Source organism: Scyliorhinus canicula, chromosome 7, assembly GCF_902713615.1.
Source record: "Scyliorhinus canicula chromosome 7, sScyCan1.1, whole genome shotgun sequence".
Classification (NCBI taxonomy): Eukaryota; Metazoa; Chordata; class Chondrichthyes; order Carcharhiniformes; family Scyliorhinidae; genus Scyliorhinus; species Scyliorhinus canicula.
The window spans coordinates 195,690,402-195,712,581 of NC_052152.1; the positions used below are offsets into that span (position 1 = coordinate 195,690,402).

At 45.4% G+C, this 22,180-nt stretch overlaps 1 protein-coding gene across 1 annotated transcript in view; it reads right to left on the reverse strand.

Moving 5' to 3' along the window:
- Positions 1–21,904, reverse strand: part of dhx35 (DEAH-box helicase 35) — a 91,958-nt gene extending 70,054 nt beyond the window's left edge. Inside the window, exons 1-2 of the mRNA XM_038803593.1 lie at positions 21,810–21,904; positions 7,907–8,034 (exon numbers count right to left, since the gene is read on the reverse strand). Coding sequence (XP_038659521.1) covers positions 7,907–8,034; positions 21,810–21,849 — 168 coding nt within the window. The 5' untranslated portion in view covers positions 21,850–21,904. The remainder of the gene's footprint in view (positions 1–7,906; positions 8,035–21,809) is intronic.
- Between the last annotated feature and the right edge of the window lie 276 nt (positions 21,905–22,180).

Genomic DNA, 22,180 nt, shown 5'->3' on the forward strand with positions numbered 1-22,180 from the left:
GTGCAGGTTAGGTGGACTGGACATGCTAAATTTCCCTTAGTGTCCAAAAAGATTGGGTGCGGTTACTGGGATAGGGTGGAGGTGTGGGCTTGGGTAGGGTGCTCTTTCCAAGGCCGGTGCAGACTCAATGGGCCGAATGGCCTCCTTCTGCACTGTAAATACTAGATTCTATGAATAGCAGCGAGATGGTTTCTGCCACTGAATTTGCCCACATTGGGCAGCAAGGAAGAAAATGTATAGTAGCCTCAAATGCACTGTAAAAGCATTCACATATTCCATCTTTTTGGTGTTGCAATGCTGGAATTCCGCCACTAGAGCCCATCAGAGAACCAGCACCTGTGTCTCCTTACCATGGCAAAGGGCCTAAATACACACATTCCACAGTGTCAATGGGGATTTCAATGCACATTTCCTGTGAGTTCCAAACAGTCAGAGACTTCATGTTTTTGCATTCCAAAGTGGCTCAGTGGTCGCACTCAAAAAAAAATTGGTTTTGGGCCCCGCTTCCAGGAGTTGAGTGTCTAATCAGGGCTGACACTTCAATGCAAGACTGAGAGCATTCAGATCAAATGTTAACTCGGTGCCTCAACTTTCTGTCCAGCTGAATGTAAAAGATCCAGTGGCACTATCCGAAGAGTGGGGAGTTACTCTGACGTTCAGGCCATTTTTTTTTCTTTTAAATTTAGAGTAACCAATTCATTTTTTCCAATTAAGAGGCAATTTAGCGTGGCCAATCCACCCAGCCTGCACATCTTTGGGTTGTGGGGGCAGCAGAACCCCTGCAAACACGGGGAGAATGTGCAAACCCCTCATGCACAGTGACCCAGAGCCGGGATCGAACCTGGGACCTCGGCGCCGTGATGCAGCAGTGCTAACCTCTGCGCCACCGTGCTGCCCTCAGGCCATCACTGTTATCGTTATTAGCACAGCATTATCGTTGCTGGCTTCTTAAGCATCCCGATTTCACTCGCTCCATCACTGCTGATCGTGCCTTCGGCTGCCAGGCTACTAAATTCTAGACTTCCCTCCCTACTTCTCTATCACTTCTTTCTCCCGTGCACTTTGTTGTTACGTACAGTCTGACGGGGTGGAGGGAGAGGGAGGGGGGGGAATAAGTCATTATGTCAGAGTCTGCTGGGTTCATGTGTCTTTTGGGAGATGGGGGGTTCTTGGGAGTAAGAGGGTAGGCTGACAGATCGAAGGGAGGGGAGGGGGAAGGGGGGAATCGATAATCTGGGGGGGGGGGGCGGGGTGAGGATGGGGAGGGAGGGCAGCATGTTGACCATGCAGGTCTTTATGTTTAAGGAGTCGAATGAGGGCAGCAGCCATCTAGGATGGGCCGGGCAAAGAGACAGGCCTTGGCATGCAGCAGTCTATCCACGAGGTGCACGGGGCTGACCCTAATAGAGAGGGGTTCAGAGGTCCTTGCCAGGACTGTCACATGGAACATGAGGGGTCTAAATAGTCCAGTCAAGAGATCCCGGGTGTTTTGCACCCTGAGTTGGACAGGTCAAATCCGAGCTTTTTTGTTAATTCGGAAATGGTGAGAGAATTGGCAGTATTCATGGAAAAGATGGGCGGGGGTGGACCCCTGGAGTTTCAGTCATCCGGGAGAGAGGGAGTTCTCCTTCATATCTCATGTCAATCGGGTGTTCTCTCAAATAGATGTCTTTGTGGTGGGGAAGTCGCTGCTTCTGGGGAGTGGGGCTGAATATTCAGCAATTGTAAATAGATCATACGCCACATTATGTGGATGTGAGGTTGGAGTCGAGTCAGGCCCATTGCCCTGCTTGGAGGCTGGATACGGCATGCCTTGCAGACAAGAACTTCTGTGAAATGATGGCCTAAGCCATAGGAAATTATGTGAGTTACAACCAGAATGGGAAGGTTTCGCCCTCTACATTTTTTTTAAAAAACGCCTTTTATTCAAACTTGTATCAAAGTAGGTTACAGCAAATAAACACCCCGGGAAACATTCTTCCCAACAATCAACTATACAGTTTGTACAGATTTTTCTCCTTTTTCACCCCCCCCCCCCCCCCCTCCCCATCACCCCCTCCCCTGCGATGAACAGCTCCTCAAACATGCTCACAAACGCCCCCCACCTTTTCTCAAACTCCCCTGCTGAGCCCCTTAACTCGTACTTTATCTTCTCTAACCATAGGAAGTCGTACAGGTCACCCAACCATGCTGCTACCCCCGGCGGCGATGCCGACCGCCACCCCAGCAAAGTTCATCGCCGTGCAACCAGAGAGACGAAGGCCAAGACATCGGCCTTCCTCCTCTCCATGAGCTCCGGCTTCTTGAAACCCCAAATATCGCCACCAAAGGGCCGGGTCCACTCCCTCCTCCACTATCCTGGCTAAGACTGCGAACACTCCCGCCCAGAATCTTCCCAATTTTTCACAACCCCAAAACATGTGCGCATGATTCGCTGGCCCCCGCCCACACCACTCACACTCATCTGCTACCCCTTGAAAGAACCCACTCATTCTCGCCCGGGTGTTATGCACCCTGTGCACCACCTTAAACTGTATCAGGCTCATCCTTGCACAAGAGGAGATTCCATTTACCCTTTGCAGTGCCTCACTCCATACTCCCCAATTGATCTCCATTCCCAACTCCGCTTCCCATTTCTCCTTGATCTTCACCACCCGCTCGCCTCCCTGCTCCCCCAGCCACTTATATATATCCCCAATTCATCCCTCCCCTTCCACATCCGGAAGCAGCAATTGCTCCTGCAGGGTGTATCCTGGCAATATAGGGAACCCCTTCCAGACGTTTTGTGCAAAGTCCCTAACCTGTAGATACCTGAACTCACTACCCCTCGGCAGCTCTACCTTCTCCCTTAGCTCCTCCAGACTGGCGAACCCTTCCTCCAAATACAAATCCCTCACCTTGACCAGCCCCACTTCCCTCCACCTCCTGTATACACTATCCATCCCCCCCGGCTCAAACCCATGATTCTCGCACAACAGCGTTAGCACCGACATCCCTTCCACCCTAAAATGCCTCCTCAGCTGATTCTATATCTTCACCGTGGACTGCACCACTAGGCTCCCTGAATATCTACTCGGAGCAAGTAGCAATACTGCCACCAGCATAGCCCTCAAACCGGACCCATTACGGCACCTTCCCCGCCCATACAAAGTCAGAGATGATTGTGTTCACTTTCCGAAAAAAGGCCTTTGGTATAAAGATCGGGAGAGCCTGAAAAGTAAACAAGAACCTCGGCAGAATATTCATTTTCACCGCTTGGACCCTCCCCGCCAATGTTAAGTGCAGTGTATCCCACAGCCCTCTACATTTTGGGAGGCACTAGCTGCGCTCCAAAAGCTCGTGATTCGAAACAAAGCTGTTGGACTTTAACCTGTGTGTTGTAAGACTTTTACTGTGCCCACCCCAGTCCAAACGCCGGCAACTCCACATCACCTTCATGGATGCAGAGAAGGCCTTTGACCAGGTGGAATGGACGTACCTCTTCAAGGTCCTGGAAAGATTTTGGTTTGGGCCAATATTCATCTTGTATAGTGCTCCCGTGGCATGTGTCTGGACAAACACGGTGAGCTCAGACTACGTCCGGCTGCACAGGGGCACAAGGCAAGGATACCCGTTGTCCCCATTGCTGTTCACTCGAGCAATTGTACCTCTGGCCATTGTGCTTAGGTCAACTAAGGGGTGGAGAGGCCTAGAAAGAGGAGGCAGGCAGCATTCCTCCATGCAGCTGATCAGCTGCTCTGCGTGTCTGATCCCGAAGCCAGCATGGGAAAGATAATGGAACTGGGGGGGGGGGGGGAATATGCACTCCCGCTCTCCCTGGCAGGGGGAGTGCAGACGATCAAAATGAATAGCCTGTCAAAATTCCTACTTGTGTTTCCATCACTTCCGATCTTTCTCCCCAGGTCCTTCTTCGCCAAGATGAATAAATTAAGTTTGGCCTTTGTGTGGACAGAGCCGTCCTGCAGGACACGGTAGCACAGTGGTGGGCAGCACGATAGCACAGTGTTTAGCACTGTTGCTTCACAGCTCCAGGGTCCCAGGATAATTTCCGGCTTGGGTCACCTTCTGTGCGGAGTCTGCACGTTCTCCCCGTGTCTGCGTGGGTTTCCTCCAGGTGCTCCGGGTTTCCTCTCACAGTCCAATGATGTGCAGGTTAGGTGGATTGGTCACGCTAAATTGCCCTGAGTGTCCAAAAAGGTTAGGTGGGGTTATGGGGATAGGGTGGAGGTGTGGGCTCTTTTGAAGGGCCGGTGTGAACTCGAAGGGCCGAATGGCCTCCTTCTGCACTGTAAATTCTATAATATCTCTGGGACGTCACAAGGGAGGTTTAGCAGTACCTAACCTAATGTTCTACTACTGGGCGGCAAATAGTGAAAGGGTGCGGGGATGGCTCGGGGAGTGGGTGCAAATGGAGGAGGTCTCATGCGTAGGGCCGTCCTTACAGGCGCTGGTTCCTGCCCCTCTTCCGTTCTCACCAGCCAGGCTCTCGGCAAGCCCAGTGGCAGTGGCATCACTGAGAATCGGGAACCAATTCAGGCTACAATTCAGACTGAGGGCGCATGTCCGTCCTGGCGCCAATATGCGGTAGCCACAGATTCATTCCATCGGGGATGGATGCAACACACAAAACGTGGATGAAGAAGGAGGCTGAGAGGTTCAGGGACGTGGGGTTTGTGGGACTGGAGGAGTTGATGGAAAAATGTCAACTTCTGAGAGAGAGTGTGTTCAGATACCTGCAGATGCGGGACTTTGGGGGGGGGGGGGGCTCTGCAATCCCCTGGCTGCCAAAACTTACACTACTGGATGGGATGTTGTCTCAGGATGAGATAGGAGCAGGGAGGATATCGGATATATACGGGCAGGTGCTTGAGAAAGTAGGGCCCTGTTGAATGAAACAAAGAGGACTTGGGAGGAGGAATTGGGACTCGAGCTGGAGGGAGGGCTCTGGAGTAAGATTTTGTACAGATTAAATTCCACCTCTCCTTGCGCCAGGCTGAGCCTGATAAAGCTTAAGGTGGTACATAGGGCGTACCTGACTAGAGCGCATGACTGAGTTCTGTCCCTGGGTGGAGGATAGGTGCGAACGGTGCCTAAGGAGGCATGTGAACCACTCCCCTATTTCCTGGTCCTGCTCAAAATTGGCTGAGTTCTAGACCTCGACAACAAGTACCCTACGTCAGGTTCCTATTCATTGACTACAGCTCCGCCTTCAACACCATAATCCCAGCCAAGCTCACATCAAAACTCCAACACCTCGGACTTGGCTCCTCCCTCTGCAACTGGATCCTTGACTTCCTGACCCATAGACCACAATCAGTAAGACTAAACAACACAACCTCCACGATAGATTGGGCAGCACGGTAGCACAAGTGGCTAGCACTGTGGCTTCACAGAGCTAGGGTCCCAGCTTCGATTGCATGTTCTCCCAGTGTCTGCATGGGTTTCCTACGGGTGCTCTGGTTTCCTCCCCCAGTCCAAAGACGTGCAGGTTAGGTTGATTGGCTGTGCTAAATTGTCCTAAAATGATTAGGAGGGGTTACTGAGTTATGGGGATAGGGTGGAAGTGAGGCCTTAAGTGGGTTGGTGCAGACTCGATGGACCGAATGGCCTCCTTCTGCACTGTATGTTCTATAGTCCTCAATATCGAGGCCCCGCAAGGCTCTATACTTTGCCCCCTACTATACTCCCTATACACACAGGACTGTGTGGCAAAATTTGGCTCCAACTCCATCTACAAGTTAGGTGATCACATGACCATAGTGCGGTTCCCGAACAATAATGAGTGAGAGTACAGGAGGGAGATAGAAAATCTAGTGGCATGGTGTAACGACAACAATCTTTCCTTCAAACATCTGCAAAACTAAGGAGCTGGTCATTGACCTCAGGAATCAAAGTATTCTACACACCTCTGTCTGCATTAATGGGGCCACGGTGGAGATGGTTGACAGCTTCAAATTTCTAGGTGTGCACATCACCAACAATCTGTCCTGGTCTACCCATGTTGACGCTAGGACCAAGAAAACACAACAGCGCCTATACTTCCTCAGTAAACTAAGGAAATTCGGCATGTCCACATTGACTCTTACCAATTTTTACAGATGCACCACAGAAAGCATCCTATCAGGCTGCATCGCAGCCTGGTATGGCAACTACTTGGCCCAAGACCATAAGAAACTACAGAGAGTTGTGAACACCGTCCCCGTCCATCACGCGAACCCGGCTCTCATCCATCGACTCTGTCTACACCTCCCTCTGCCTTGGGAAAGTAGACAACATAATCAAAGACCGCACGCACCCAGATTATTCTCTCTTCCAACTTCTTCCATCGGGCAGGAGATAAAAAAGTCTGAGAACACGCACTAACAGATTCAAAAACGGCTTCTTCCCCACTGTTACCAGACTCCTAAACGACCCTCTTATGGACTGACCTGATCTCTTCACACATCTTCTCTACTGAGTAGTTCTCCACTCCATAAGCTTCACCCAATGCCTGTGCCTATGTATTTATATTCTGTATTTATGTATATCCTATGTTTTTGTCATGTATGGAACGGTCTGTCTGGACTATACAAAGAACAATACTTTTCACTGTACCTCAGTACAAGTGACAATAGATCAAATCCAAACTTTGCTAAAATGGAAAAAGACAAACTGTTGCACTATATTTGATCGTTCGGTTGGCTGATACGAGTTGCATTTGTTCCCTATGTTTTGCTATGTTTGGAATAAAACTACTTTAAAAAAAGGCGCCACATAAATACAAGTTGTCAGGGCAGTACGGTGGCACAGTGGTAGCACTGCTGTGTCAAGGCGCGAGGTCCCAGGTTCAATCCCGGCTCTGGGTCACTGTCCGTGTGGAGTTTGCACATTCTCCCCGTGTTTGCTTGGGTCTCACCCCCACAACAGAAAAATGTGCAGAATAGGTGGATTGGCCACGCTAAACTTCCCCTTAATTGGGAAAAATGAATTGGGTACTCTAAATTTTTTTTTAAAATAAATACAAGTTGTTGTTGCTACGCCCAAATCAGTTGTTGCATTTGTTTTCAACCACAGCAACAGCAATTATACGTCAAAACATTTTTTAGTTGGCTCTATACAGCTTTGGGGATTTATCACCATAAGACGCTGGCCGGGATTTTCTGGCCCCCCTCATGGCAATTTTCCGGTGGCAGAATGCCAATGGCTGGCGGTGGGATCTTCTGTATTCACGGAAGGCAATGCCGTTTTTCCTGGCTCGCTGGCTGCGCGGAAAATCCAAGCCACTCTTGTGCCTTTTAGAAAATATGAAACAACTGAAATACTTTATATTAAAATAAATACTCTTCCCTCAGGAAAAAAAAACTTAAAAATAGCCCTTCCTGTCATTTAGAGTCATAGTCAGAGAATTGAGAAAAAAGTTAAAACCTGGCTCCAAATAATTAAAATATCACAAAGGCAAGCAAAACAATGACAATTTTGCTCACTCTTTCATGGGATGTGGGTGTTGCTGACAAGGCCAGCATTTGCTGCTCATCCCTTATTGCCCCTTGAACTGAGTGGCTTTTTCAGAAGAGCAGTTAAGAGTCAACCACATGGCTGTGGGTCTGGAGTCACGTATGGGTCAGACCACATAAGGATGGCAGATTTCCTTTCCTGGGGGACATTAGGCAACCAGATGGGTTTCTACAACAATCGATGTTAGTCACAATGACTGAGACTAGCTTCACACACCAGATTTATAGATAGAATTTGATTCCTGCCACCTGACATGGTGGGATTTGAACTTGTGTTCCCCGAAGCATTAGCCTGAGCCTCTGGGTTACTAGTCCAGCGAGATTACCACTACACCCGCCGCCTCCATCTATTTCTCACAATGAATATCACTGTTGGACGAGGTAAATGTAAATAACTACATTATAAAATATACCTTAAAGATAGGAAGCTTTTGCCTCTGTTGCTCTATGGAGAGGGATGCATATCGATTGTAAATCACTGCCGTTCCACTTGCTTCGGCAGAACTCACTCGCTCCTCAGATACTCCAGGGCCCTCGGTACCTAAGAAATGGGATGCAGTCAAACTCAATTTTAAATTGGCATTTTTTATCTGAAGTAATCATTTCACCCTTCTCTGTTTCCTTCCTGAAGACTCGCACTCCTGCCAAATTTCAAGTTCACATGGGATCAACCCATGAACATTCCCAAAGATAGACATTCAAAGCTGTCAGCCGGTTATTTGATCATAAAACACATCGCAGGTTCACCCACCATTCGCAGATGTCAGAAGGTGCCACTGGACGGAAACATGGCTGATTTTCCCTCTCCATTGCCCGAGACAGAACCTGGTGCGAGGACAATCTTGTCTAACGATGATGTGGAGATGCCGGCGGTTGGACTGGGGTGGGCACAGTAAGAAGTCTTACAACACCAGGTTAAAGTCCAACAGGTTTGTTTCAAATCACTAGCTTTCGGAGCACTTTTGGAGGAAGGAGCAGTGCTCCAAAAACTAGTGATTTGAAACAAACCTGTTGGACTTTAATCTGGTGTTGTAAGACTTCTCACTGGTCTAACGATGTAACCCTACAATTAAGTGGCCTCTCCCGATTTCTTTAAGAGCAGCAGCTACATGATTTAGTGAGAATGTTGTGGATTCAAAAAACCTGAGGAAAGGTTGGGTCCGTATCCCTTGGAGTTTGGAAGAATGGGAGGTGATCTTATCAAAACATACAAGATTCTGAGAGGAATTGACAGGGAGGATGCCGTGAGGGTATTTACCCCACGGGAGAGACTAGGATGAGAGGCCAGGGCACACAATTTAAAAATAAGGGGTCTCCCGTTTACAGCAGAGATGGGGAGAATTTTTTTTTTTCCTCTCAGTGGATTGTTATTCCATGGAATAACCATCCCCAGAGAGCAGTGGAGGCTGGGTCACTGAATATTTTCACGTGTCCAAGAAGTCTGGAGTAAAGTGAACAGAGGCTAAGGTGTTGTTCAGAAGAATTCAAGGAAGAGTAAACAAAGTGTTCTGAGTTAAAGAAACAATTGCAGTAACCAGATTTGAAGTGGGACAGCAGACTTCAGAGGTAAATTATACATCTGATGCCATTCAATACAATATTGGAATTGCTAGTTAAAGCAATTGTGAGCAGTTTGCGTAGCAGTTAAGACAAAAAAATTTGAGCAGCACTGTGGCGAAGTGGTTAGCACTGCAACAAAGCGGTTAGCACTGCTGCCTCACGCCGCTGAGGATCCGGGTTCGACCCAGCCCCAGGTCACTGTCCGTGTGGAGTTTGCGCATTCTCCCCGTGTCTGCGTGGGTCCCACCCCCACAACCCAAAAAAAATGTGCAGGGAAGGTGGATTGGCCACATTAAATTGCCACTTAATGAGAAAAAAAAGAATTGGGTACTCTAAATTTATTTTAAAAAGATAAAGAATTCCTCAAGGGGCTGGTGTGAAATCCTGGACTGGATTCACTGTTAAAAGTGGAGCGGAACCGTTGTTTAAAAGTATCATTTGGAAAATCTGGTCTGGATTTTAGAACGCAAACCGCTATGGGAAGCATAATTATGGGAGACAATCTTTTTTTTTCTTTTTTTAAAATAAATTTAGATTACCCAATTATTTTTTCCAATTAAGGGGCAATTTAGTGTGGCCAATCCACCTACTCTGCTCATCTTTCGGTTGTGGGGGCGAAACCCACGCAGACACGGGGAGAATGTGCAAACGCCACACGGACCGTGACCCACAGTCGGGATCGAACCTGGGACCTCAGCGCCGTGAGGCAGCTGTACTAACCACTAGGCCACCGTGCTGCCCTGGGAGACGATCTTAAAGCATGTTTTTGAGAGCGGAATTTGGAAACCCTCACTTGACAATCTGGGGGGATTCTGAGGAGACGTCCACAATCATTTACTTGAGGTTCAGAGTAGAGAGTGTATTTGTCCACAGTCATCTGTGTGTTAATGAGACCACTGCAGATTTTTTTTTTTTAAATAAATTTAGATTAGCCAATTAATTTTTCCAATTAAGGGGCAATTTTGCGTGGCCAATCCACCTACTCTGCACATTTTTGGGTTGTGGGGGCGAAACCCACGCAAACACGGGGAGAATGTGCAAACTCCACACGGACAGTGACCCAGAGCCGGGATCGAACCTGGGACCTCAGCGCCGTGAGGCAGCTGTACTAACCACTAGGCCACCGTGCTGCCCCGACCACTGCAGATTAAGATGCACTTTGCCATCCATGTTAATCCTAAAACCTGTGTTTAAGGGGCGAGTAGGCTTTTGTATCATAATCCAATTTTTGCATGTTTAATATTTTTTTTCTTGTTAAAATTACTTAGCGGTCCTGTGACTCTGTTCCTCCATGTTCTATTTTTAAAAAGTTACGGTCTTTTGAGCCAGGATTTCATTCTGGGATCTTTCCATCCAGTTATAAATCAGCTGGGTTCTTAACATCTGAAGGTACGAAACCTCTCCATTCATGCCCATGGAATGCAAGAATACTTATTTGATGAGTGGTGTTTATTAAAGTCTGTCACCTTGTTGCCTAGCCATGATAGTAAAGCACTATAACAATTTTAACTTTGCACAGTATTGTTGCCTTGTCACGGACATTTGATTTACATTTTTCAGTATCAATATTAGGTCAATAATGTTCCAACACTTGCGTTGAAATTCACTATCCATTGGAAGAAAAAGTGGGTGCATATTGTCTCACAAAGGCCCGCCAGGAAAATCCAAATATTTGGTTTAAGATGAAACATAACAGTATGGATAAATGTTGATCAATGGACAGGAAACAAAGAGTTAGAGTAAATAGATGTTAGGGCGACATGGTGGTGCAGTGGTTAGCACTGCTGCCTCACGGCACCGAGGACCCAGATTCGATCCCAGCCCCGGGTCACTGTCCGTAGCGTTTGCACATCCTCCCCGTGTCTGCATGGGTCTCACACCCACAACCCAAAAACATGCGCAGAGTAGGAGTGAGAATGTGAAGCAGGGAAGTATGTGAAGTAAGGGTTAATAGCCAGAAACAGAAAGAACCAGGTGGGACATCACAAATTAAACGAATATGTAAGAATATGTTATTGAAGCCATTGCAGGATGTTCAAGGTAAGGGAGTGTGACTATAAGCCACACAACCTTGAGAAACAAGGCGGATGGCCGGATGATGAGATATGAAAGATGGAGGCCGCTTGCAATTATAACTACCATTTACCAATTAAGCTACTAGTTAGGCTAGAGCTGCTACATTATCATATGCCAATAGATAACTTCAAGGTTTGTAAAATCATGTATTGGAATTATTGTGATAACCAATGTAAGAGCCATTTATAAATCATGGCTGGACACCTGGTGTTTTGCTAAAATTGCTATACGCTTTTGTGCCACTAGATAACCGCAAAATGTCTATCTCAATGTCTGTGGGATTATGTATTGAAAATATATGACAATAACAAATTAATCATGTCATGTACTGGACATTTGATAAAACAAGCTGTAATCTGTATTGGGGCCAGCTCAAGTGAATGTAAGAGACAACCCCTTAAAAAACATATAAAGGAAAGGTGCTTTGAGCAAGACTTTGGCACTCTCAGAGAGGTGGTTCTTTGGAATACCTAGAGAGCGGCCCCGATCGTAATAAAGAATATTCTGAAGTACGGACGTGTTCGAGATTGTTTCTTCCGGACTGAGAAACAAGTGAATTAGATTCACATTCACATTTGGTGTCAGAAGTGGGATTTCAAAGAGTCTCCGCTGAGGCTGACGGCGTAAGCGACTGGTCGAGTTCGGGAGCGAAGGAGGAATTGGGCCACCACTGTGAGTAGAATTTTTGCCACTTTGGTATTCCCCTCCGCTGTACCGTCCGCGATTCAGCCCCGCTGCCAGTGCTCAGGGACGCTCCTACGAAATCCAGGTCAGTCCGGCGAACCCGTTTAAGGGAGGGAGTTGGCCCCTACAGTTATAGCCATGGACACAGTCAGGGACTAGTGTCGTAAGGAAGGGTGGTAGCCCTGGTAGTTAATAGCCACAACAGAGGTTTCGGCATTATCATGATCCTTGCTTTTGTTTAAAAGTGCCCCCGCGATAAGAGGCTTTAGAGGGGTGCGTGATCAACCCTAAGTTAAAACTATAACAAGGACGTTATAACCTTGTAGTTAGATAGGCTTGCAGGCACGAATGAGCCTGCCTGAATTGGGCAACGGAGCAGGATAACTCTGTTTAAATTCAAGATTGAATAAAGTGGTCCAGGACCATTTCACCAAATTAACAATAATCGCAAGGATCATTAACTGCCAATAGTGTAGAGATGGGTAATACGTTAGATACAACCTCTGATAGTGGAAGCGCACTTCAAACCTTGTGTAAACAATATCCGGAATATTCCAAGCAACTGAGACAATTGTCAGGAGAATTGCATAAAAATTTAGAAGAAAAATGGCCACTGGGGGAAAACTAATGCATTAAAATTGGGTATAAAATTGACAGAAAAATGAATAGTTAAAACAGCCAATGTCTTAAAAAAAGGAAGGCACATATGGAAAAAGTACCAAGTCATTAGGCTATCCGCCTTCAATCTGTTTATTAATCCATGTAAGTTTAAGCTTAAGTGAGATAAGGTGCTGTCCGGGACTGCGGAGTTCCCAAATCTTATCTCCCAGAATTCTGACATAATAAACTGCTTTGTTACTGATACTCAGGCCTTTGTGTGAATATTTTCACCCCTAACATTTAGTGTAAGTCTGGAAGGATTTGCTGAGCTGGACGCCGCTCGAGCCGGTGGACAAGGCGAGTAGTCAAACCTTTGACCGCCTAAAATTAGAATCACTTGGCAAGGCGGACAGACGGTGAGGTAACATCCAATAAATCTAGTATCAAGGCCAAATTAGTAAAAAAGTCAGTTTAAAAAATTTTTTTTTGGTTTTTGAAGAGCAAAATACACTGGTAAAAAAAAACAATGATCAAAGATGGGTGTGATTTCTGTGGAACAGAGAAAAATGGTGAGATACACAGAAGTAAAGATAAGACAAATAAAGTTAGAAGCACAAATGATAAATTCAACCTTCACACCATTTGGAAGACAGGCTGGTTAAAAGGAATTGAGCTCTAACTCCTTTAAACAAAGCAATCAAGTGGGTAAAGATAGTGTAAAGACCTCACAAAACTGCCAACAATTACGGCTAACAACTGTCCCGGAATGTCTCAAGGAGAGAAAAAAAAATCAAATTAAGTGAAGTCCAAAAGATCAGAAAGGGGCTAAAACACTCAATTGGTTTTGTTCAGGAATATCTGAGAATGACTAACCCATCCACTCCCAGAACGAAAAAATGGGGAGGAAGATCAGTGCAAGGTTACGGTTGGAAACTTAAGAATGGATACATGTCGAGACTAACTTCAGATCATTTCAAGCCGTCCAGATAAATTCAGCAGTAATTCAACTCATTTGAAATAAAAGAAAAATAAACATCCAGTAATGTCTCTTTCCAAAAACCGGTTAAATAACGAGCATTGAAAATTGAAAGAAAGGATGGGTAATGTCTAAGGTCACATAGTAGACGGAGATGGCACCATGCCAAGTTCTCCAACACTTTTGATTCTGTACAAAAATGTAACCATTTCAGCAAGCAGGTCATCTGCACAAAGAAATATACATCTCTAAGAAAAGCTAATGCCTCTAAAATTAATCAGTGGAAATTGACTTAAATGGAATGACACAGATAAAGTTTTCGAAGGAGAATGAAAAATTTTGTTCTGTATTTTAATTTTGTTCCATTTTAGACAAAGAGAGACAGACAGAGTTACGTAGAGAGAGTTACATAGAGAGAGAGAGACTGATAGAGACAGCGAAAGTTGAGAGGGCGAAAGAGAGCGAGTCAGGGAGAGACAGAGAAGGGCAGGGGTAGTTAGATAAAGAGAAAGAGCGACAAGAGTTCCAGAGAGAGAGAGAGAGAGAGAGAGTTTTAGGCATTTAAACATTGTTCTGAACTATTCACTGTCTTTGTATTCAGACTTTGACCTCAGACCTTGACTTTTTACGAGCTGTGATTATTTGAAAGCTTCGGGTTGTCTGCGCATTGTCACTGAAGGGTAATTTTGATACACAGAGAATTTTGGTCAGGGTGCGAGATCACGTGTGTAGGAATAGGAAAGTATTGGTTTTGTGGTGTTCAGCGGAGGTTGGGATGGTTGAAGTGCATGTGACAGGTGTGATCAAGCCGTGTTTCATTGGTTCAGGGTTGGAACTTCCCTGACACAGATAGTCTTCAGTAGGGTGAAACGAAACTGTCTCACAACGCAGATGTTTTAATTATGAGATTGCAGAATGACTTATAAACAACAGATGGGTAAATGAAATATGTCCATGAGTTTCAATAACATATTGTGTTCCTTGAAAAACTTGATAACGGGAATTTGGCAGCACTCCAACTTTTACTCCCAGCCATTTGAGTGAAAAATTAAAAAAAAGTTTAGAGATACGAATGGCATCATTCCAATTTATCCACCCACCATACGCCCCTTTTTGTCTCTGCAAGACAATTAACCCTTTCAACAAGCTTTTTTGTGTGTAATCCAGAAGATGTCTTGACACTCCCATGCGGGTTTGCCTGTGAACTCTGGTCTTTTAAATTCTGATAAAGTAATGAACAGTCCACACAGCTGAAGATGCATTTTAATTGGAACTTACAAATCTTAAGTTTTGAATTTTCACCCTCTTAACGACCCAGACCTAACCATGTTCACAGATGGAAGTGCTTCCATCAGTGAAAGGGGGGAGAGACTATCAGGATATGCAATGGTTAATCAGCATGGGGAAACAGTAGAGGCAGCAGCATTTGAGACTCCGTTTTCAGCACAACAAGCAGAATTATTCGCATTAATACGCGCATGTGCATTAGGAGCAGACAAAAAAATCAATATTTATACAGACTCCAGATATGCTTTTGGAGTTGTACATGATTTTGGACAATTATGGAAGAACAGAGGATTCTTAACATCCGCTGGCACCCCAATTTCCCATCAACAGCTAGTAACCCAGTTACTCCAAGCTCTTATGCTCCCAGAAAAGGTAGCAGTGATAAAGTGTACTGCCCATACGAAAGGAAAAACTCCAGTAGATGAAGGAAATAGGCAGGCAGACCACCAAGCAAAAGAAGTCTCAAAGTCAAAAGCCATGGTGGTGCCTAAAATGATGAGCCAGACTAAAAGCTCAAAAAGCAAGTCTCCCTCTGAAAAACCTATGCCGACTATTACTGATGTAATCCAGCTACAGGAGGACGCTCCTGCTAGCGATAAAAAGTCATGGGAAGAATTGGGATGTATATATGATAAAGAAAGTAAGCTGTGGGTCACCCCAGCAGGGCAGACATGTATGCCCGATGCTTTGGCAGCCTGGGTGACCGAATGTGTACACTTTGCAACTCACTGTGGTGCTCGCGCTACAGGTGATATATTGTTAAAAACCTGGTGGCATCCCAGACTGCAGGAGATAGCCCAACGAATTAGCAGTCGCTGCTTGATATGTCAGCAGTATAACCCTGGGAAGGCTGTCCCCTGTGAGCAGGGAAAAACACCATTGCCCGAGGGTCCCTTTGAGACCCTGCAACTGGACTACATTGAGTTGGAAAGATGTCAGTGTTATAAGCATGTATTAGTGATTGTTGATGTGTTTAGTAAATGGATAGAGGCCTATCCTACTGTAGATAATAAGGCTTCAACTGTAGTAAAAGTTCTTATGCGTGAAATTGTACCAAGATTTGGACTTCCATATTGTTTAAGCTCTGATAATGGACCTCACTTTGTGGGACAGATCAATAAAGAATTCTGCACTCAACTAGGAATTAAACAGCAGTTACACTGCACCTACAGACCCCAGGCAGCTGGGATCGTGGAAAGAGCTAACCAGACTTTGAAAACCAAACTTGCTAAGCTGCAAGCAGAGACTGGAGCCACCTGGCTCAAACTTTTACCTGTTGCACTTTTCCAGATCAGAACCACCCCTGCGGGAAAAACTCGATTGAGCCCCGCTGAAATCTTGTACGGAAGACCCCTTCGCACCCCCTGGGACTGTCATACATCCCGAGACATTCAGTTCCACCACATGACTACAGAAATGGCTAATTATATAATAGCCTTGACTAAAGTATTAAAGAGTCTCCACTTGCGAGTACGTGCCACGCAAGAGGAAGTGCCACCTTTAGTTAGCCCCGATATTGTACAACCGGGAGACCATGTGATGATCCGCAATTGGACACGGAAGGGGTTGGAACCACGTTGGGAGGGACCATTTCAAGTTCTCCTAACTACCCCCACAGCAGTCAAAATTGAAGGACGTAATGCATGGATTCACATGCACCATTGTAAACTTACAAAATTTGCGTGATCACTAACTCTCATTTCAAGTTCTAGGTATATGTGGCTGATCGTTCGATTACAGGATGAGACTGCCTTTTGTCTTCGTGATCCTTGCCAGCACACTACTGCGTGCGACCGCTCGAGACCGGCGATGTAGACCCAGCTCAAGGATGCTGCGCCTTTATCGGAAGGATACATCTCTGCGTCATCATCGTAAGGACACCTCTAGCTATGTCAACAAAACTACAAATGAGACCTTGCAGACGACGACCACAGTAGAAAACAGCACCACAGATGAGATCTTATGGACGGCAACTCCGGTGGATACCTGTACCACCATTATTCATCAAGACGAGCAGAAGCCTCGGTTGCTGACTACCCACGGATCCCTGACCTGCGATCGCTACGCTTGCCGGTGGGATTACCGGTGTACGAGGAAAAGGGATTACCGATGTACAAGGAAAAGCAGGCCACGAGTTCCTGCAGATAAGACTATCCATACTAAGACTATCCATACCCGCCTACCAGGAGGAAGCGGGCAACACACCACGTGACTGCAAATTAATTCCTGTTTATGTCTTATACTTATGCAAAGAAATTGAATATCTCCTCTTGTTGGGTATGTACGCATATTCCCAGCCATGCCCATGGGGGTATTCCCTTGGTCCCTCTTTCCTATTTGATCGAGGAAGTTGCAGAATGGGCTTTGCGACGTAATCATACCGATTCTGATGATGATACACAAGATATGATAGATTGGCAGTCGGCTGGGTTCAATATGAACAGGTTTCAAGGGTGGTGGCCAAAATTTAATGCAACCCGTCAGCCGCCCTACCTGATCCTCCCCAAGTATGCTAAATTTCCAAAAGGCAGTATATGTTTTAAAAAGGATCATGCCAATGGGACCTACCCAGTAGGTACTAGCCAATGTAACCAGACCCTGATTTGGCCACCACACATAACTAATCTTACACAAAAGGGCTTGTTCACCTTTAATTGGTCAGCAGTGAAGAACCAGACTAGTGGCGGCCCCTGGAGGGGGGAACTGACTCGAATCATGCTGACGGATGCCAAGGGGAACTTGAGCTCGTACAATGATACCTATTTTGTATGCGGACAGAAAGCATATCCCTGGTTGCCTGAAAATTGGTCGGGTTCTTGCTATATGGGCTTTGTAGTCCCTGGTATTACCCATTATACAGACCTATCCGACCATCCCCATGCCCGATCCACTAGGGCCATTGTGCCTTGGGAGGCAATAGCTACTGTCCTTTGGCCGCAGTTCGGCAGTATTAGATCTCTCCAAAAAGTCACCCAGCTCCGGGATATATTGGAGCAGGTGGCCAATGATACTGCAGAAGGACTCAGTGAGCTCAGCGCAGAGTTAGTAGCTGTTCGGACGGTTGCCTTACAGAACCGCATGGCTTTAGACTACCTCCTCGCCAGCAAGGGAGGTACATGTGCTGTGGTGGGTTCTGAGTGCTGTACTTATATCCCTGATAGCTCGGAGAACATTACTCACCTAGTGGACCACATTCGGGATGGGGTAGAGAGACTCCGCCAGTCCTCCTCAGACGACTGGGGATGGCTGTGGTCTAGCTCCTGGACCACCTATCTGTTTCATGGATTTATTATCTTTATCGCTTTTTGCATTTTGCTGTGTATTATTATAACCTGTGTTAAATGCTTTTGTAATCGTTTAGGTGCTTCTGTGATGCCACAGATGATGCAGCGGCTTTCCCCATTAGACCCGCAGGACTTAGCACGTGCCGAGAATGTGTATGAGGATGTAGAGCTAGAGTTCCCGGAGGCATTCTTCAGACTCTCAAGGATAAGTTTCTGAGGGCTGTGTGATCATGGAATGATCAAAGGGGGGAGTGAGAATGTGAAGCAGGGAAGTATGTGAAGTAAGGGTTAATAGCCAGAAACAGAAAGAACCAGGTGGGACATCACAAATTAAACGAATATGTAAGAATATGTTATTGAAGCCATTGCAGGATGTTCAAGGTAAGGGAGTGTGACTATAAGCCACACAACCTTGAGAAACAAGGCGGATGGCCGGATGATGAGATATGAAAGATGGAGGCCGCTTGCAATTATAACTACCATTTACCAATTAAGCTACTAGTTAGGCTAGAGCTGCTACATTATCATATGCCAATAGATAACTTCAAGGTTTGTAAAATCATGTATTGGAATTATTGTGATAACCAATGTAAGAGCCATTTATAAATCATGGCTGGACACCTGGTGTTTTGCTAAAATTGCTATACGCTTTTGTGCCACTAGATAACCGCAAAATGTCTATCTCAATGTCTGTGGGATTATGTATTGAAAATATATGACAATAACAAATTAATCATGTCATGTACTGGACATTTGATAAAAACAAGCTGTAATCTGTATTGGGGCCAGCTCAAGTGAATGTAAGAGACAACCCCTTAAAAAACATATAAAGGAAAGGTGCTTTGAGCAAGACTTTGGCACTCTCAGAGAGGTGGTTCTTTGGAATACCTAGAGAGCGGCCCCGATCGTAATAAAGAATATTCTGAAGTACGGACGTGTTCGAGATTGTTTCTTCCGGACTGAGAAACAAGTGAATTAGATTCACATTCACAGGTGAATTGGCCATGCTAAATTGCCTCTTAATTGGAAAAAATGAATTGAGTGCTCCAAATGTTTTTAAAAATAGAGTAAATAGATGTCACTCAGATGGAGGGTGGTGAGAAGCTATATGCTAAGGTCATTGTTAGGTCTACTTAGGTGGATGAACAAAGAGATCTAGCGATTTAAATACATAATTCTCTGAAAGTGTAGGTAGATGAAGGCATGCAAACATTTTTTTAATCAATTATTTTATTCCAATTAAGGGGAAATTTAGCGTGGCCAATCCACCTACCCTGCACATCTTTGGGTTGTGGGGGTGAGACCTACACAGACACGGGGAGAATGTGCAAACCCCACATGGACAGTGACCCGGGGCTGGGATCGAACTCGGGTCCTCGGTGGCGTGAGGCAGCAGTACTAACCACTGAGCCACAATGTCGCCCTAACATCTATTTACATATACAATTTTATAAAAATGGGAATGGTGCACGAGTGCACTAAAAAAACAAGGATAATGTCGCAGTTTGGCCAATTAGAAAAACGTGTGCAGTTTTGCTCACTTCATTACAGATAGGACATAAATTTCTTAGACGGAATATAACAAGAATGTGAAACTCTGGTTATGAGGAAAGACCCCATATAGATGGTCTATTTCCACAGAAACAGTGAATGGTAAAGGGAAATTTAGTAAATGCTTTTTTAAAATTATGAAGTTCTGAAAAAATGACTAAGAAGGGATTATTTACTCTGGTTGGGGAATAAGTGATGAGGGGTCACCAATTTAAAATCTTCATTAGGACAGTAAGGAAAGAGGTTAGGTGAAGTTTGGAATGCTTCACCATGGAGAATATCTAAGGTGGCATTGCATCTTTTAAGGTACTAGAAAAATATTTGAAGCACAGGAAGATACAGAGCTATGGGAAAAGAGCAGAACCAAAGGATAATAATAATCTATAATAATAATCTTTATTGTCACAAGTAGGCTTATATTAGGACTGCAATGAAGTTATTGTGAAAAGCCCCCAATCGCCACATTCCAGCGCCTGTTCGGGTGCACAGAGGGAGAATTCAGAATGTCCAAATTACCTAACTTTAATAAGTTTTTCGGGACTTATGGGAGGAAACGGAGCACCCGGAGGAAACCCACGCAGACATGGGGAGAACGTGTAGACTCCGTACAGACAGTGACCTGGTGCTGTGAAGCAACAGTACTATCCACTGTGCTACCATGCCGGATTGGTCGAATAAAGGACTGGTTCAGACATAATAGCCAAATAACAGTCTTCTGTAATGGAAATGTTTTTAGCTCAATGAATGTCACTGAGAATGTTAAGGGAGGAACTGAAAAAAAAGAGGGTTTTAATGGATTTTATATTTAATATTAGAGCAGTGTTGAACTGCAACAAACAAAGCAAATAGAATATTGAATGACCCAAAACAAATGTAATTATGCTCAGACATGGCAGTATTCTAGTCAGCCGCCATCATGAATACCACATATCTAGTTCTGTCCACAGAGATACAGGCTCTAGAGATAATCCACAGAACAGCAATAAGAATAATCCTTGGGGACCCTTGCTGAACTTCAGGAAAGACTAGAGAAACTAGAGAGTTTTTCAGCATCAAATCGAGGAAACAAAAAGAGATTATCTTATGGATGTGTGCAAAGTGGTAACCAGAATAAAATTAAACACAATCCAAAGCATGAAACAATAAGAGTAGGATAAAGGGCACAAACTGGTAAAAGGAAAATTGTCTGACTGATTTCAAGGAATTCTTCACAAAGTGATCAACAAATGGAATGGTCTTTGATGTAGATTTGTGAAGCTGAAAAATAGTGGATTTCAGTAAAAGGAAATTAGGGAGTCTGTTTGACAGGATTAATTAGCAGGATCCAATGGGATAACGCATCTGTAACTACCTCATGAACCACCATTGATAAATCCACTATCTGAAATTGAACTGTACAGACTAATCATTAGATGGTGTATGCTGATCTTAACAAATATGAGAGTCAGGTGCTAGACTTGGCCATGAGGAATGGTAAACAGGTAGAGTACCAAATTCACATTGCCATGATTCAAGCATCACCTTGTGTCAGTGTTAATATCTTAGAGCTACCTCCAGGGCTCAAGTGCTGGCACTGCAGTGCAATTCTAAGGGAGTGCCTTATTGTCAGAGATGCTGACTTTCAGATGAAAGGTAAAAACCGGTGGCTCAAGTATCTGTTCAATTGGACATAACAGGGTTGCTGGCACTTCTGGAAAAGGGTCAGGAAGTACCCCGCCCCGGCCAACATTTTTTTCCTCAATCCACACCACCAAAACAGATGAACTGGTAATTTGCTACAAGTGGGATCTTACTGTGTAAAATTGACTGCCATGGTTGCCAGCACGACACCAGTGGCTATTGAAAAGCAACCCACTGGCTGCCGGGCACGTTGGGGGTAATCCTGTGGCTGTTGAGAGGCGCTGGCATTACAGTACTATCAATTCTTTACAAATGTGATCACCAGCCCTTCGCCCCAGACAGGGGTCAGAGACTCTCTCCTTCGGACACACGAGTCGCCAGTGGAGGAATCGCAGCAGAATAGGGCGGGCATGACAGGAAACCCTTGCAGATTAATGAAGGCTGGAGACAGAGAGTGTGAGCAGGTCCCCCGGCACCTCACTGCGACACACCCCTGGCTACACATTGGGATAACACACCCACTCTGCTGGGCAGCTGCCGAGCGCCCGCTTTGCGTTCAATTTCCAAAGGTGTTTTTTAACCCAAGGGCTCTGCGGGGCGCCTGCTCCCGTGCAATAATTTCCCCCCGCTCTTCCCGCCCCGGATTTGATCACATTCCCCTCGGCATTTCATCTTTACCTGGTTTCCAAAACTTCGGTGCTGACATGGGGGCCGCCATCTTGGTGTGAAAGGTCACGGGGAGACCTGTCAATCATCGCTACGTCATCAATGGACTGTCAGGCTCCTTCCCCACAGCCTCTGCAGATTTGCACTCGCTCCAGTTCCAATCACATTGATACTCAACATGTCTTCATCTTTAAAAAAAAGGGAATAACATACCTGAAGGTTGCACAAGTTGTCATTTGCACTGCATGTTCTCCCTCCAGTTACAATCACATTGATGCTCAACATGTCTTTATCTTAAAAATAACATCCCTGAAGGTTGCACAAGTTGTTATTTGCACTGCATGCACTCCTTCCAGTCACAATCGCATTGATGCTCAACATGT